This window comes from Xyrauchen texanus, chromosome 22, assembly GCF_025860055.1.
Source record: "Xyrauchen texanus isolate HMW12.3.18 chromosome 22, RBS_HiC_50CHRs, whole genome shotgun sequence".
Lineage (NCBI taxonomy): Eukaryota > Metazoa > Chordata > Actinopteri > Cypriniformes > Catostomidae > Xyrauchen > Xyrauchen texanus.
In genome coordinates this window covers 3752925-3772006 of record NC_068297.1, presented here as the reverse complement: position 1 = coordinate 3772006, position 19082 = coordinate 3752925, and the positions used below count along the sequence as shown (strand labels likewise).

At 37.3% G+C, this 19082-nt stretch overlaps 2 protein-coding genes across 3 annotated transcripts in view; one reads left to right on the top strand and one right to left on the bottom strand.

Annotated features, from left to right (window-relative positions):
* Positions 1 to 1649: 1649 nt before the first annotated feature.
* On the bottom strand, positions 1650 to 7193 carry LOC127662298 (kelch-like protein 10). The gene is made up of 8 exons (XM_052153432.1): positions 7048 to 7193; positions 6197 to 6689; positions 5153 to 5572; positions 4286 to 4483; positions 4051 to 4200; positions 3748 to 3864; positions 2221 to 2312; positions 1650 to 1815 (listed from the first exon to the last, which is right to left on the bottom strand). The coding sequence occupies exons 1-8, from the start codon at positions 7191 to 7193 to the stop codon at positions 1650 to 1652; spliced, it is 1782 nt and encodes a 593-aa protein (XP_052009392.1).
* Positions 7194 to 18786: 11593 nt separating this feature from the next.
* The window catches only part of grm1b (glutamate receptor, metabotropic 1b), a 35189-nt gene continuing 34893 nt past the window's right edge, over positions 18787 to 19082 (top strand). For both annotated transcript variants that reach the window (XM_052153663.1, XM_052153664.1), the window contains exon 1: positions 18787 to 18826. The gene's annotated coding sequence lies outside the window, so the exon portion shown is untranslated. The remainder of the gene's footprint in view (positions 18827 to 19082) is intronic.

Sequence of the window (19082 nt, the reverse complement as noted above, 5' to 3'; positions counted from 1 at the left end):
CTAAGGTAAGATTAAGGTTGGGTTTAGGGGTAGAGGTTAATGTAGTGTTTATGTGGGACTCACATAACCCTGACTCTAAATAAACACAATAAACACTGCAGTGATGCCCATACTGTATGTTAGTATTTATATATGGGTGCAAATAGCATCTGACACTATGTGCACCAGGGTGCAATTAGTATCTACCATTACTTGCACAAGCGTTGGGGTGCAAATAATATCAGCCACTATTTGCACTGGGGTATAAATAGCATCTGCCTTTATTATTTTGGTTTTGTCATTTTTAGTGGTGGGGATTTTGATTCTTTTCATTGAGTCGAGTCTGTTGAATTCATTCATTCAAAGAACAGTTCAGTCAATAGAAGGCAACAAATGAGCATCTTTTATGAGTTATGAGTCATTGAATCACCTAGTCTTTCATGGTCAAAACAATGCAAGTGGACGTGAATGATTCATTCACAAACTCTGATTTGTTCACATATGAAACAGTAGTGTTCGTACACTCAAGTGAAGTGAAAAAGATTCAGCTGAATGGCGGAAGATATAACAAATAGAGCATAAAATATGGATTCACTTGCATCAGGCTAAATAACACACCACGTCCACTGTGGGCTGTACTGTATGTTCTGAGGTTATTGCACATGACAGTTTAAAACCTGTGAAACTAAGACAAACCAAAAACTAACAATGACCAGCCAAACCACAGTACGAAGCTAAGGCACTAAACAAGTACCTCTCATGTTTATTGATCGTGGAGGATGATTTACGACTAGCCATGTCAGGTGTTGAGCACGGATTGCCATATGCTCTCAGAAACAGGCTCGGCCATCACACTAAATATGATGAGTGATGGTCAAAATGTTTTATGTATCGGTATGCACCCCAAACAGATTGAATCGCTTATGAAGACATTGACTAAACCCCTGGAGTCATATTAATTACTTTGATATAGGGCTTTATATAGGGCCATTGGTGACCAAAAGGTCGGGGGTTCAAGCTTCAGCACTGCCAATATACCACTGTTGGGCCCTTGAGCAAGACTCTTGACCTCATCTGCTCCAGGGGTGCTGTTTCATGGCTGACCCTGCACTCTGACCCCAGCTTATTTGGGATATGGGAAAACAACTGCATTTCATTGGCTCTGCACAATGACAATAAAGTTCAATCTTAATCTATATGCTTTTTGGAGCTTCAACTTTTCAGTCATCATTCACTTGCATTTAATGGACCAACAGAACTGAGATGTTCTTCTAAATCTTTGCTTGTGTTCTGCAGATGAAAGAAAGTCATACACATCTGGGATGGCATGAGGGTGAGTAGATAATAACATCATTTTCATTTTTGGGTGAACTATCCCTTTAGATTTAGAAATCATTTAGACAGTTCTATCCGAAACAACTTGCAGTTCACTAGGTACATGGTCAAACCTACAGTACTGAAATAACCTCTGGTGCTTTATTCAAGGGCACAATAGTGATCATTTATGGATTACACCTTGCAGGCTCCAAACCTACAAACTTTTGATGATCTTTAACCGGTGTAGGTTTTGCTTATAGAGTACACCATCTTTTTTGAATGCATTTATTCATGAGGCATATCACAGGTGCTATATTGTTGTTGTTTTTTTTTTCTTCAGGGTCCGTTTGTGGTTAGACTGCCAGAGCGCTGCTTGACGTAGACCAGTCATTGTCAATCTCGTCTTCTGGTATCTCTACTGGGTCTCGTTGGGCAGCATAGTATTTTATATTAGGTAATCCTGATAGTACACAACAGCTCAGGGCACTGCGGAACATGTCCATATCACATACACTATTCCTGTGCAGAACATGCAGATTAAAGATATTGATGCTATGAAAGAAATAAAAATGCATCCAAACATACAAATTTAGGGGAGTTCAGGGCTAGTTGTCTAATATTTCTCAGGGTAGGTTTATTTTTGAAAGCCAATTTCTTTTGGCACATATCTGTACTTCTATATCTTGGCTACAAAACAGCTCTTGAAAATTTTTGGTGGATGGAATTCACAAAGACTATTGTAATTTAAGAGGGTTTTGAACTAGGTGTTTGAAACCAACATACAAAACTGCTGCAACACATTTGGACTCTTCACTCAAAATCTTATAGCTTACATAAAGCCCTAGTGACAACTAGCCCCGGTCTCCCCCATTTACTTTTAATGCAATGTGAAAGAAGAAGTAGCCTAGAATTTGTGAATGTTACCATTCGTTTGTTTTTTCATTGTAGCACTCCACATCACAGCTGGTACTGAAACCATTAAACCCGCCAACAACAAACAAAAGATCATCCACCACCTGGGTTTTGGGGAAAGTAAAAAGGAGATTAAAGGAATAGTTCACCCCAAAATTGAAATTCATAATTTACTCACCATCGTGTCATTCCAATCCTTTCTGACTTTTTTCTGAATTTAACGTGAGTACTTGCATTGTTTTTAGTGCTGAGCAATACAAGCTCTCGCATTAACATGCAAGCCACTGTTAAAGGGATAGTTCACCCAAAAATAATTTACTCATTATATCTCAGATGTGTATAACTTTTTTCTTCAGCAGAACACATTTGAAGATATAAAATATCTCAGCTCAGTAGGTCCTTAAACTGTAAGTGGATGGTGATCAGACATTTGATGCTCAATAAATTACAGACAGTCAGCATATATGTCGTCAATACGACTCCAGCAGTTAAATGAATGTCTTATAAAGTAATACAATTGATTTTGGTGCGAAAATCACCTCGTGTGACATATTCGCGTTGGTGTTATGGACATAATCTCATGTTTTTCTCTCAGTTGAGACATCCAGGATAAGCATAAATATGCACCATTGTGAAAAACATACAAATACAATTTGTACAGATCTAAACCTGTTCTGTACTAAACCGAGCTTCTGTATAGCGTTTGTCCTACTCAGCTGCTCTTCCGTGTGTGTCTCACATGCATCAGTTCTAATGCGAATACGTCACATGCACATACTGCTGCTGACTGAAAGCATTGGGTTATAGTTAAAAAGTACTTAAATATTGATCTTTTCATACCAGAAGCGATCATATCACTTTAGAAGACATGAATCTATCCACTGGAGTCAAAAACAGATGACGTTTATGCTGACTGTGATTTTCAGAGCTTCAGTGGTCTGATCACATCCACTTGCATTTTAAGGACCTACTGAGCTGAGATATATTTCTTCAAATGTGTTCTGCTGAAGAAAGAAAGTCATACACATATGGGATGGCATGAGGGTGAATAAATGATGAGAAAATGTTCATTTTTGGGTGAACTATCCTTTTAACAAGCTTCTCTCTTATAGCACTCATGAACGCACAACGGACTTCAACTAATTTTCTCTGAAAAATGTATTTTCAAAGGTTCGAGTTATCGTCTGCCTTTAGAAGACTTGGATAATGATGCACAAGTCAAATGGACTACTTTTATGACACTTTTGGGACTTGAAAGCTTTAAAGTGAGTCCCTATCACATGCCACTGTATTGAAAAGATGGAGTAGAATATTCTTCCATGTGAACTATTCCTTTAAGTGATTGATGAACATGATCAGCTAAAGGCTTTTACCTTTACATTAATAAATCTCAGTTGGGGAGCAACAATTTTATGGAATACAATGAGGCTAAATTGTAATCCAAGTTCAAAGATGCCTCAAATTTGTCAACATGGGACTAATATGGATTTTTTTCCCTTCCCTGTAACTTTAGATCACTCCTTAGATTTCCTGTCTCACCTCAATGCCAAAGTTGCTGCGAGGGTCGAACATAGATGCAACATCATGCCACAAATCAGTCAGAGGGTTGTAGGCCTCTGCACTGCACAAACGACCGGTACCATCAAAGCCACCAACCTTAAAAATATTGATGTATGTATTCTGTACATTTATCTGTTCATTTACATAGTTTGCCTCCACAAATATTTATTGCAGTACATTTCTGTATAGTCTATATTATGTGCAACCTACACACTGTTATGTTACCGGCATATTTGCCTGTTAGTATTTCCTTATTTCTGTATATGTATGTAAAATACTCACAGCATAAACTAGGCCTCCATAAGCAATCACACCAACACCACTGCGGTGGCTTCTCATGGGTGCGATGAGGCTCCACTGGTTTGTCTCAGGAATAAAACTCTCAGCTGAGAAGAGACACTCAACCCCAGTAAAACCACCACAGATGTACACCTGCAAGACATAGACAAAAACAATATAAGAGGCTTTGTAAGTGTATTCAGCAGAAGAACGTTAAGCCATTGGTGATTGTTCTTACCTTGCCCTGCAGTGAGGTGGCGCTGGCGTCACTCCTCCTTTCATTCATAGGGGCTATCAGTGTCCACTGGTTGGTCTTTGGATCGTAGCACTCTGCTGTGTTCAGCCTTTCATGTCCAGAATAACCACCAATGGCATAAATATAGCCGTCCAGATTTGCTACACTAACATAGCACCGTCGTTCATACATAGGGGCCACCTGCAACCCATTATTTACATCAGTGTATATTGTGTAATACACTTACCATTATAGATAACTTCACTGTTGCTCTCGTCAGCCTCTTACAGAAGGTTTTTGACACTACCAACCTGGTAATACCATAGTTTTCTTTAAGTGCCTTAGAGATTTATTTAAATACCATGCTGTGGTATTTGAACGTGAGAGTTAAGCACAATGGTACTGCAATTTTCAAAGTACAATAGTATTACCAAAAAAACTTATACATTGAGGTTACATTGAGGCACTTACAATGGAAGTGAATGGAGCCAATCCATAAACACTAAAATGCTCACTGTTTTAAAAGTACAGCCACAAGACATAAACTTTAAAACCCCAAAACAGCTATAAAAATGACTATTTAAAAAACTTTGCATCTCAAATTCTACACAAATTTAACAAAAGCATTTATGTAATCTTCACATTTCTGGATTTAAACCCTCCAAAATTGGCCTCCTTCACTTCCATTTTAAGTGCCTCAATGTAACCTCGATTTTTGCTCTTTTCAAAGAAAAGGACGGACTGGTCAAAATTATTTTTGTGGTAATAATTATTTTGCCACAAATTCTGTCAATTTAACTTGGATTGAACCCAGAGTATTCCTTTAAACATACTAGTTGGAATGCAATCTGAAAGAGAAACAATACACACCTCGTGCCAAATTCGATTGATGGGGTTGAATTTCCTCACACTGTTGAAATAGTCCACACTGTCAAAACCGCCAATGCAGTAGATAAACCCATCTAAGACCACTGCACCATGATAGGCTCTAGGACTCTCATCTTCTTGAGTCACATTGACCCAACGTTCTGCCCTTACATCATAAGCCTCAATCCCATTGGTGGGACTGCTGCCGCTCCACCCTCCAATGGCTAATAGGATGGCACAAGGCAGACGTGGGCGTGTCAATGGATTTCTGAGGTCTGAGCTAAAGGGTTCCTCCATATTGAGGTCAAAAATGGCCTTCATTGCATTGATGATCACAGGTGTGCACGCCTCATTCTCCATCACCAGTGCATTATTTTTTACAGTATTCATGAAGTAGTCTGATGTCATTAACCCCATTCGAACCTGAAGCACAGTAAGGGAAGAGCTGACACTGGCATGACTTTACTCATAGTCTTATTTTAATATACACAAATGTACAAAAGACAAAATATTTCTGCCAAAACATAAAAGTTCTTACAGTTATTGTTACTGCAATAAAACTGTGGTAAATGGGTATTAGCATCATTCAAAAAAAGAAAGAAAAAAAAGAACAAGGAATGAAACGTTTATCAGACTTTAAATGGTGACCTGGTCACATATTTACTACAGTTACATTTTTGCTAAATAATTTTTACGTGGCTCTTTGTACATTTTGATGCAGTTTCCATATAGCCAGTTCACTTCACTACCAGCAAGATCTCATATGCGCGTCCACGAGTGAGCCATTCATTAAACCACTCGGGTCTTATGGATTACTTTTATGCTGCCTTTTATGTTATGCTACTTTATGTGCTTTTTGGAGCTTTAAAGATTTAGATACTGATAGCTTGCATTGTATTGAGCTACAGAGCTGAGATATTTTCAGCAGAAGAAAGTCATACACATCTGGGATGGCATGAGGGTGAGTAAATGATGAGAGAATTTTCCTTTTTGGGTAAACTAATGCTTATTATTACATCTAGTATTATTTCTCTCTCTGTGTCTTACCTTTCGCAATAGCACAGCAAAGTGTTTCTTCCTCTGTTCAGGTGAGTGATCAATCCAGTAGAGGATGGCTTCAAAAACCACATCCTCCTGTTTGACATTCAGCTCATCCTGACCAATGATCTCCTCAAGATGTTCCACTGAGAGTTCCAGGAATTCCTCGGATACACGCACCACCTCCTCAAAGTGTTGTAGGATGTAGAGCTTTGCTTTACACTGGAACTTTGAACATGAGTGGAAATGTCCAGCGAACATGCAGATGCCAATGCATTTTTCTGGGCATAACTGTGTCTCCAGGAACTCACAGCAGGCATCTACTAGACCCGATATTAAAAACTGGTCTGCCGCCACCAAGAGCTCTGTCGCGTTATCTTCAGTAATGCAGACTGATCTTCTGTACATGTATTTAAGAATAAGAGACATGATGTCTGGGGAAATTCTTGGGATATTATAGTAATGTTCAGCTATTTTGTTCCAATTAGGGGAGAAAAGAACCCTGTGAACATATTTCAAATACATGCATTATTGATGATCAAATTGTATACATACATAAATATATAAACAATCAAAGTCTAAAGGCAAGCCCTCGTTTTGGAGTGTGCTGGGGCATTTTTATTTATGGACATACAGTAGGCAGGTGTTGATGGTTTATCATAAATATCCTGGTTTTCTGAAGATGTTCCTTCCTATATTTGTCTTATACTATGACAGTAGATCCATTAAAATTTTGTTTTAGGGATGTAAGGAAACAATAATCAAGTAAATAACAAATACAAAAAAGAGACAACATTTTGCATGTCCTTTTTGCCCTAATTAAAATAAACCACCATGCAGAAAGTGATTTATGTCCTTACCTAAAATAAGGGCTGCAGCCACACAGTATGATCTTGTGCACTTTAAACTCTGTGTCATTTACCCTGATGATCAGGTCAGTGAGCTCACCCTGTAAACGTGCTTCTTCAAACACGTTCAAGGCTGTGGCACTTATTTTACGCGTCATGATTTAGCTATCTGTCGGTGCACTGATCCAACCTCTTCACAACAAACTCTAATTTAAGTAATTTCAGATTTAATGAAGTCTTTGTGGAGACCCAATGCTCAGGAGAGTTCTAGAGTCTCTCATTGTGACATCAGAATTGAGGAGCTTGAAAATATTCTATAATCAGCTTGTGTTTTGGCCTCATAATTCTTATGGGGTCTTTTACTGTATTTATCCAGCATCTGGATTGGTTACTGTTGCATCCAAATCCTCACAGCCATTTAACAGAAAGTTCCCATTTGCATTTATCTCAATTACTTTAATTCATTGACCAAACAAATAAACTAAATGGGCAAACCAGGGGAATACTGTTTGCAAATGCAATTACGCACATTCATGGCACAAAACACACACTAGTCAGTTTTGACAGTAGAGCAGGTGTTTCCCTGTAAGACCCCAAACAGGACCTGGTCATCCTAAAGGCAACATTTAATTTTCTTTTCTCAGTTTTTGGCATTTTAGAAATGTACAAACACTTTCTTTTTTTTTTTACATTTCTCTGTTGATTATATATTCGCTCTGCTGGTATATATTTCCAGTTCAACCAATTTGAAAGTTAAATTATGTAGCAGGAGGAACAGAGTGGATACATGAGCTGGAGGAAGTTTGTGTGTGATTTTCAGCTCATTGCTGATGAGACAGGTAATTTTGAAAAAACACATTTATGTGTTCATCATTCATTGATTAATAGCTAATAGATTAAGTTTAGGTTTTCTGCTCTTTACACTCTGTCCAAGCATGGATGGGGACTTTCCCAGAGCAGAACTCTACCACCAACTCCAAAAAATCTACTTTACATTGTCTATGTATTTATATTTGACAGCTGTGATCCAGACTGAAGTGTGTTTTTATCTGTGTGACTCTACTACAGCACTGAATCTACAAAGAGTCTATAAGAGGGTGTTCTCAACAGACACAACTCAGGTAACAACTCCAAACTCTATGAAGAGTAATAAGTCCATGTGATCTAGATGGACGATATGTAATCATCAACATAACCTTAAACAATAAAATACTGACCATTGCTAATATCTATGGACCAAACACGGATGACCGCCAATTTTTCCATAATTTTTTTCTTCAATAGCCAACCTCTCCCAATCAGCTATTATTATTGGAGGAGACTTTAATACAGTTATTGATCCAACACAAGATAAATTGAATATGCCATCACATTTTAAACTGTGGCAATCTACAGAAACCATCAAACAATATATGAATGACCTTGGCTTTGGCGATAGCTGGAGACTCACAAACCCAAACTCAAGAGAATACACTTATTTCTCAGCTGTTCATAAATCATATTCGCATATTGATTATTTTTTAACAAGCAATTCCCTCATTCCAGACATCTTAAATACAACAATAAACCCTATCATTATCTCTGACATGCACCAATCACTATAACTATCAATAACAGTATTAATAAAATTATTTAGATGGAGGATGAATACGTCACTACTTCAAGACAAAGACTTGAATGAATACTTTAAAAAAGAATGGGCATACTTCATGGAAACAAACAACACACCAGACATCTCTGCACTAACTCTTTGGGAGACAGCAAAAGTTGTATTAAGAGGAAAGATCATATCATATTCTACATACAAACATAAAAAGGAACAAAAACTAGTAAAAATAACATACACACATTACACAATATGTACTCTAATAATCCCAACGAACAGACTTTAAAGGAGATAAATAAAACAAAAGGTGACTACGAAGATATTGTAAATAAAAGGATAGAATTTCAAAAACAATCCCTAAGATATACACATTTTGAACATAATGACAAATCAGGTAAATACCTTGCTAATTTACTCAAACGTAACAAAGAAAAGACACTCAGAAGGACAGACACTCCACACCTTACAAGAAGACATCAATGACACTTTTCGTACATTTTATAAACATCTGTACAGTAATGACAAAGAAACAAAAATTAAAGACACTAATTATTTCCTTAATAATATAAATCTGCCCAGTCTAACCACAACCCAAAGAGAATCATTGGAAGAATCTATATCAGAAATGGAAGATAAACAGGCTCTCGACTCACTATCGAATAATAAAGTCCCAGGTTTAGATGGATACCCATCAGAATACTAAAAGCACTTTTGGTGAACTATATCACCATTATTCTTGCGAATGACGGCAGAAATTAAAAATTCTTCTTCTATCCCATCTCACATGAACATAACACTAATTTCGGTTCTACTTAAACCAAACAAAGACCCAACACTATGCACTAGTTACCGCCCATTATCCCTTATCAATACTGATTTAAAAATAATTAGCAAAGCTCTGGCCACATGTCTTGAATAAGACCAAACAGGTTTCATCAAAGGATGCCACTCATCAAACAATACCAGACGATTATTCAACATAAGTAACCTATGTCAACAAAACAAAAAAGACAATAATCATATCATTGGACCCAGAAAAGGCTTTTGATAAAGTAAGTTGGTACTTCCTTCATACAACACTTAAAAAATGTGGGTTCGGAAACTCCTTTATTCACTGGATTAAAACATGATATAATACACCACTAGCATCTGTTATAACGAATGGCATAATATCATCATCATTCCAGCTTCAGCGAGGGACTCGACAAGGGTGCCCCTTATCACCATTACTCTTCGCTCTATTTATAGAACCTCTAGCCGCTGCAGTAAGACAGAATGATAATATTTTTGGAGTTTTATCATATAACACCAATCATAACATTTCTTTATGACATATTATTTTTTGTACAAAATCCTAAACATCACTTACAGAAATCATCAATGAATATTCTACGATATCAGACTACTCCATAAACTGGACCAAATCAACAATTTTACCATTGAATATGAAACCACATGACACGAGCATACAGGATACACCATTCACAATAAATAATATGACATACTTAGGAATAAACATATCCTTGCATATGGATCAAAAGTGACAGTTTCCAAAACTCAAGGCTAGAATTAGAACAAGCAGAATGTAAAGAAATAACCATATCTGATCTCCCGTCACTCACAAAAAATATCAAACAGCAAAATTGTTTTAAAACAGTATTAGGAACACCTGTTCAATTTCTCATTAATGCAATTATCGAATCAACCAATCACATGGCAGTTGCTTCAATGCATTTGGGGGTGTGGTCCTGGTCAAGACAATCTCCTGAACTCCAAACTGAATGTCAGAATGGGAAAGAAAGGTGATTTAAGCAATTTTGAGCGTGGCATGGTTGTTGGTGCCAGACGGGCCGGTCTGAGTATTTCACAATCTGCTCAGTTACTGGGATTTTCATGCACAACCATTTCTAGGGTTTACAAAGAATGGTGTGAAAAGGAAAAACATCCAGTATGCGGCAGTCCTGTGGGCAAAAATGCCTTGTTGATGCTAGAGGTCAGAGGAGAATGGGCCGACTGATTCAAGCTGATAGAAGAGCAACTTTGCCTGAAATAACCACTCGCTACAACCGAGGTATGCAGCAAAGCATTTGTGAAGCCACAACACGCACAACCTTGAGGCGGATGGACTACAACAGCAGAAGACCCCACCGGGTACCACTCATCTCCACTACAAATAGGAAAAAGAGGCTACAATTTGCAAGAGCTCACCAAAATTGGACAGTTGAAGACTGGAAAAATGTTGCCTGGTCTGATGAGTCTCGATTTCTGTTGAGACATTCAGATGGTAGAGTCAGAATTTGGCGTAAACAGAATGAGAACATGGATCCATCATGCCTTGTTACCACTGTGCAGGCTGGTGGTGGTGGTGTAATGGTGTGGGGATGTTTTCTTGGCACACTTTAGGCCCCTTAGTGCCAATTGGGCATCGTTTAAATGCCACGGCCTACCTGAGCATTGTTTCTGACCATGTCCATCCCTTTATGGCCACCATGTACCCATCCTCTGATGGCTACTTCCAGCAGGATAATGCGCCATGTCACAAAGCTCGAATCATTTCAAATTGGTTTCTTGAACATGACAATGAGTTCACTGTATTAAAATGGCCCCCACAGTCTCCAGATCTCAACCCAATAGAGCATCTTTAGGATGTGGTGGAACGGGAGCTTCGTGCCCTGGATGTGCATCCCTCAAATCTCCATCAACTGCAAGATGCTATCCTATCAATATGGGCCAAAATTTCTAAAGAATGCTTTCAGCACCTTGTTGAATCAATGCCACATAGAATTAAGGCAGTTCTGAAGGTGAAAGGGGGTCAAACACAGTATTAGTATGGTGTTCCTAATAATCCTTTAGGTGAGTGTAATTAAAGTTGCATTCTATTCAAACATTAACCAAACATAAGAAATTCAAATTGCAAGTACCTGGTAGTGAAAAGATACACACTTTGTCTGTGTGGGTCAATCTGGTTGCAGAGAGACCCGGGTTTCCTTGCCAACTCCCCTTAAATACTAAGATGTTCCTATTGTTATTTCAGATGTGTGTAGGTGTGATATCACCCAGATTTTGGTTTACAATAAAAGAGGTTTGAAGGTGGACTTTTGAGACTTGAGGGGTTAAGCCCCTGATATAATATAGTGTTTTACTAAGTTCTTAAATCTTACTTGTGGTTTGACTTTTCTGAAAGGGAATGAGACAGTGTTACCAGTTGCACTGAAACTTATAAAATTATACCCATTACACTACAAAACAGAATAATTAATTACTTAGTTTTTTGGTCCTTAAAATGGTGTGGAGAAACAGATGTATGTGTGCTCTATGAGAACAGGACAAGTCATCAGGAACCGACCCGAGGCAAGAGAGAGGTCAGATGTGAGTTTTTCATTTCAGCCACTGTGTTTCAAAACATCCTGAAACAAGATCACAGAGAAGAAATCCCTAAAACTCTGACTGAAATGTATATCCACTTCCTGCTCATCCAGATTAATATGAGGAATCTGAAGTGTGATGAGAAAGATGAGAGAGATTCAGAGAAACTCCTTGTCATGTCTTATCTTGGTATGTCTCACTTCTGTTCTTTCCCTCTACTCTGCCGCCCTCTGTTGATCGTTATATGTTACCTTCCCTCTCCTTCCCTCCTCTTCCAGCTGTTTCTCATCTCCCCTGTATTCCTCGTTAATCCTCTTCCCACCTGTTCCCTCTCTCCTCTGATTAAGCTCTCTATTTCTCCCCTTGCTCTCGCTGCATTCTTTGTCGGATTCTCACTAAGTGTTACTCTCTGCTTACCCTGTCTGTTGCCCATGGACTTGCTCGGGATCTAAGGAAGCACTTGTTTTGTTCAGTTTTTTTATCGCCCTCTCTGCGGGCTGTTTGTTTGTATTCCTCTCAAGGAGAAGACTTTGTGTTTGACATTATTCCCTTAGCTTCATTAAAAGACTCTGTTTTGCTACATCGCATTTGGGTCCTCACTTACCATCATAACACTCCTGTAGTCCAACAGAGAAGTGATTGTGAAACTTGCTGACCTGGTGTACAAACAGCTGATGAAGGGCAATGCCATGTTCTATGAGGAGGACCTGAGAGAGAGAGCGAGAGAGCGGCATAGATACTACTGACGCCTCAGTGTATTCTGGGATTTGCAATGGGACCTTTAAGGAGGAATCTATGATTTATCAGATGAATGTCAACTGCTTCATATATCTGAGCTTTTAGGAGTTTCTAGCTGCTTTCTATGTGTTTTACTCTCATTTAAAGGAGAACATAGATTCACTTCCATTGTTTCTGGAAGGAGAATTAGAATGTAATTTATATCATTCAAACAAAACCCCTCCATATAAGCTAAATGCAGTTGATATATCATTTAAGAGTAAAAATGAACATCTGGATCTTTTCCTCCGATTCCTTCTGGGAATCTCACTGGAGTCCAATCAGAGACTCTTACACGATCTACTGACACACACAGAAAACAGCTCAGAAACCACGAGGAGAACAACAGATTATGTTAATTATATAATCAAGGGTGAAGAACATCTCTCCACTGACAGATGCTTTATTCTGTTCCGTTGTCTGCTGGAAATAAATGATCAGACTCTGTACAGAGAGATGCAGAAGTTTCTGGAATCAAAGAATTAGGAATATTATTATCTCTCTCCTGGTAACTGTTCAGCAATAGCATACGTTTCAGATATCCAAGGAGGTGCTGAATGAACTGGATCTTAAGAAATACAGCACATCAGATGAGGGTAGAAGAAGACTGATTCCAGCTGTGATGAAATGCAGAAAAGCTCTGTGAGTATTCATGTTGGTGATTGTTTCTGAAACTGTATTTGTCTTTTAGGTCATAATGATATGATTCCCTTAATCAGGTAGATCATAGTTAATCTTAGTTAGTAAATGTACCAGTAACAGTTTGGTATGGTACAATTGCATGGAATTCACTGTATGGATTTCTCAGTTAGCTAACCATATTCAGGACAGAAGAACCATGCTGAGGAAATTGCTTTAGTAGACTCAAGATTGCTCACTTGTCAGTTGCTAAGCTACCTCATGATGTTTCAGCACCACAATGGAAAAACCGTTATCATGTCAATGAGCCTGGAGTGGTGCAGAATGGCACAGTTTAGCAAAAGTAACTATTTGGCCTTATGATGGAAATGCACTAATTGATTTATTTTGCATGGCAATGTTTTAAAGGAATGAGATAAAAGTCTGTATGAGACAAATGTTTTGTTGTCAGAAGTCAACATTCCTTACTCAAAAGACATGTTTGTGCCTTATCGTCCTATATATTCATATCTACAATGGACTTTGTTGTTGTTGACTATAATATCAACGGTCAGTGCTGTGAAAGTGTGATCTCAGCTCTATTAAATTATCAAACTCCCTCCTGAGAGAGCTGGATCTAAGTAACAATGACCTGCAGGATTTCTTGATTGACGCTGCTCTGTACTAAAGAGTCCAAACTGTCAGCTGAACACACTGAGGTTTGTGATTTTTGTGATGACTAGTGATGCTACTGCAGTGCTATACAAAACATGATGCAACCATTCTTGACTAATTTAGAGATACAGTGAAGAAATTATGTTTTAAACAGTTACATAATTTTTTACTCTGATCTGTTTAAATTGGCAATCTGTAATCTCACTGATCTGTGCTGTGCTGTGAAAGTTTGGCTTCAGTTCTTCAATCCCCAAACTCTTTGAGAGAGCTGGAACTGAGTAACAATGACCTGCAGGATTCAGGAGTGAAGCTGCTCTCTTATGTGCTGAAGAATCCATGCTGTACACTGAACATTTTGAGGCACTTCAGGTACGTTTTTGTCTAAGCACTTTGGGTCTGTATTTGCTCCAGTCCAGTCTGAAATTATATTAAAATCTGTAAAAATAAAGTCTGTATATGTTGAAAAAAACATTATAGAAATAAGAATAGCATGTATCCAAATTCCAAAACAAAGCACATTAAAAAATAATCTTTCTTACTAAGACAGATATAAGTGTTGAGGGCCTCTGCTTTATCAATTCTAATGTCCTAGGTAATATCAACTGTTGCTGTATGTGTTTGTAGATTATCAGGATGTATGGTGACAGAGAAAGGCTGCTGTTATGTGGCTTCAGCTCTGAGTTCAAAACCCTCACACCTGAAAGAGCTGGATAGGACAGCGATCACCCAGAAGAATCGAGAGTCAAGCTGCTCTCTGATAGACTCAATGATCCACACTGGAAAAACTCAAGTATGTTGTGGAGAAGGATCATATGTGGAATGTAAAGTCCTTAAAAATCTATTATGGATGATGAATTTGTCCATTTTAAGAGATGTTTTGTAAGAGTGATTTCATTTACCTGCAGTCTAGTGCTTTAACTAGTGTTGTATCCATCTCAAGGTGCGGACTAATTTTTCATTGGTGTTATTAGTATTATAATAATAATAAATATTAATTATTATGTACAATGTTTAGAGTGTCTTTTGTGTGGATCATGGAGGAGAGTTCAGGATTAAAGCAGGACCACAAAAATATAGGTCAACCCAAACACAAACACACCTTAATCATTATTGTTTTGTTATGAATGTTATAATCTCTCTTGTCATGTTCAAATGCCTGTAATGTCACTTTGGACCAAACAGAGCACTCAACTCTCTCTGTCTGAGGACAACAGAAAGGTGACATATGTGAAAGATGAGCAGCATTATCCTCATAATCCAGAGAGATTTGATTGCTATCCTCAGGTTCTGTGTAGAAAAAGTCTGACTGGACACTGTTACTTTGAGGCTGAATGGAGTGGAGAAGCCGATATATCAGTGACATATAAAGGCATCAGCAGGAAAGGAGAGAGTAATGACTGTTGGTTTGGTTAAAATGAGAAGTCTCGGAATCTGAACTGTTTAAATAAGTGCTTTACTGCCAGATACAATAATAAGAGAACACCCATACCTGCCCCTTCACCCCGCTCTAACAGAGAATGTATCTGGCCTACTGGCACTGTGTGCTTCTAAAGGGTCTCACACATACATTCACGCACATACATTCCACTCCACATAAACTGAACCTCTCTACACTGGATTTGGGGTAAATGGATCCTCCTCACAGTTCCAGGTTTGGAATTCAGAAAACTATAGAAGGTTTAACTTCGCTGTTGGTGTAAAGAGGTTAACGGGAGACCATAGCAAATAACATTTTTGCTTTTACATTTCCATGACTTTACAAAAGAGTGAGAAAAAAGAAAGAGATGAACTTTGACATTCAGAGGAGAGTACCGTCACTCCCTCAGCAGCTGTATTTGAAACCCCATAGACCTTATTCAGAGTAGTGCCATCTTTGATTTTCAACGGGAATGAAAAACGAAGCTGTGAGGATTACATCTCTTCAATGGCACGTACGGTGTAAAGCTGTATATAGCTCCTAGATCCCATCTGATTTTTCATCTCATGTTGTATGTATTTTTCTGTCTAATTAATGTTCTTGGAAATATATTTTTCAATGTTTTGTCTGTGGAACGATCCAAAAACACTTTAAACTGCACTGCTGCCCCTCAAAGCCTCGTTGTCATTCCTGTCAAAAATCAAAGATGTCGCTGCTGTGAATAAGGTATATAGCAGCAGTGTTGTTTGCTGTTGTTTTAATCAATGCCAGAAAACAAAGTAATTTGATAAAGTTAAACATTTCAAATAAAAAAAGTTAAAAATTACCCTGCTAAATTAAGATGGAAATTAAGTTAAAATTAAGCTATTTTAGCGAAAATTGCAGTGAGTAAAAATCATGCAGACCTTATTAGTACTTTTTGTATTTTTACTTTTAAGTAGATGCTGATACAGTGCATGATGTTGGTTGAAGATGCTGTAAATCTATCCCTCACCAGTGTTGGGCAAGTTACTCAAAAATAGTAATCTGCTACAAATTACTAATTCTCAAACATTTTAATCAGATTACTTTACTAATTCATTGTAAAAATAATCACATTACTAATTACTTTCATTTTAAGTTATTTTCTAGAACGCTTTTCCTCTCAACAAATTTTAAATAATGTTTCTTTTTCCTCCTTGTTCATTTTCGAACATAAGTCATACAGTACCTCACATTTCTCCCTCACATTACTCATTATATTATAGACCTCACTCATTACAGGTCAATAATTCATGCTTTAAAATAAATCTACATATATAATATAATTTCAAAAACATGTGTAACTCTAATAATGTACTTAAAAGTAATTAAATGAATTAAAAGTCAGTAACTGTAATCTGATTACAATTATTTAAAATGTAATGTGTTACACTACTTTTTTGCTGTAAAAGTTATTAGATTACAGTAACTAATACTTTTGTAATAGCATTACACTCAACACTGTGACACCCAAAGGAAATCATTTCCATAGTGTTTCATTAAAATCTTCCGCTCCTTGTGGAAGGTAGAAGTTGACATCTCACAGACTGAATATTTGACTTTTGTTGGGTGGTTTGATGTTTCAAGGTCACAAAGCAAGGATTATCATACCGCTGCAGTTTCGTCATATCTCCACCAGAGGTCTCTGCACACCTAATATGCAACGCTCTTGTTTGATCATCAAATTTTCAATCATCAAAGTCTTTTAAATTCAGAGGATTACCTATTTCTGTTTTTTTCTATTTTATATAAAAGATAAACTACCCCCACCCCCTCCACTCAAGATTGTGGCGGTAGGTTGTTTCTGGTGTGTTATTATTAAATGCAATAATTATTAACTTATTTGGTTATTGTTAAATAGTTCCATGCATTAGATGTGCATTTCAAACATCTTCTCTATTCCTTATAAACTAATAGGGTAATTGAATGGAATTCAATCTATATTTATAGTATTGCTATTATGACATGCTTTTAATTCAAAATAAGGGAGTCTTTATATGTACACATATCAGCCACAACATTAAAACCACCTGTCTAATATTGTGTAGGTCCCAAAACAGCGCCAACCCGCATCTCAGAATATGAATTCTTCTCATCACAATTGTACAGAGCGGTTATCTGAGTTACCGTAGACTTTACCAGTTCGAACCAGTCTGGACATTCTCTGTTGACCTCTCTCATCAACAAGACATTTCCATCCGCAGAACTGCCGCTAACTGGATGTTTTTTGTTTTTAGCACTATTCTGAGTAAATTCTAGAGACTGTTGTGTGTGAAAATCCCAGGAGAGCAGCAGTAACAGAACTACTCAAACCAGCCCGTCTGGCACCAACAATCATGCCACGGTTGAAATAACCGAGATAACATTTTTTTATTAATTGAAGCTCCTGACCCGTATCTGCATGATTTTATGCACTGCACTGCTTCCACATGATTGGCTGATTAGATAATGCATGGATCATTGCATGGATGATTGTTGGTGCCAGATGTGCTGGTTTGAGTATTTTTGTAACTGCTGATCTCCTGTGTTTTTCACATACGACATTTTTGTTTTGATGATTTTTGGGTGAACTATTCCCTTAACCATAGCTAGTTGAATGTGTCTTTCCAAACCTCAGTGCCAGATGAGTTACATCAGTGCATTTTATTTCCTGCCGTTTCTTGTTGTTTAAATGCATTTTTGCATCTTATTTTCATTGACCTACTTAGTTTTTGGAGAAGACTTGTGGAGTTTTGTTGAAAAAAAAAAACTCCACAAGAAAACCTTTTCAAGGCCCATACTTCACGATGAACTATTAATAAATAAATAAATGCCTTGTTGTTTTTTTGTTATAATAGATTGATAAACCAGAAAATGATCCTAAAAAAACAACAAAAAAAAAGATTTGAGTCAAATTACAATCGTTACAAAAAACAGGACACACAAGTAAGCCTACCTATCATACTGCTAATATAATAACATATATTATCTATAATAACATTTACATTTTTTAAGATATAATTTAAAAATATATGAATAAAGTAATAATTATTACTATTTGTATTAATCGTTATATCAATAATAATAAATAATAATTAATTATCTAAAAATATTTGTAGTATTATAAAAAAAATATGATACAACAATGATATAAATAATATTATAAAATATTAGTGTTCCTCAGTTTTGCTCACTCTATCCCGGGGTTGATTGGTGACCCGCATTCACATGGAGAAGACTCTCGCGCTTATTTTGGAGGATGAAAAAGGATGCGCAGTTTGTGCTCCGGCAGCTCAGGAGGAGAGATGCGATGACATGCGCTGTGATTTCAGGTGAGAATGAACTGCTTAAATGAGCTTTGAATGCATGATACAGATAAAATACTTAGGCCAGATGACTAAATCATGGTCATGTTTGGAAGGCTGTCATTGTGGCTATAAATCAGGTCTCATTTTAAGATTGTTTTTTTTTAGTACTAAACAAGTGTGTAGCTCGTCCACATTACACATGGTGCATGCTTTGGCAACTCTGTTGTTTCAATACTGATTCAATCCCTATTTGGTCCACGTTATGTATCTTGGGTGATGT

Bases quoted from the DNA above. Each gene is read 5' to 3' on its own strand.
- LOC127662298 (XM_052153432.1), bottom strand. From the start codon at position 7,193: ATGACGCGTAAAATAAGTGCCACAGCCTTGAACGTGTTTGAAGAAGCA. The intron at 5,573-6,196 runs GTAAGACACAGA...ACTGTGCTTCAG, and splicing joins TTGCTGTGCTATTGCGAAAG to GTTCGAATGGGGTTAATGAC. The intron at 4,201-4,285 runs GTAAGAACAATC...TATGTCTTGCAG, and splicing joins CCACCTCACTGCAGGGCAAG to GTGTACATCTGTGGTGGTTT.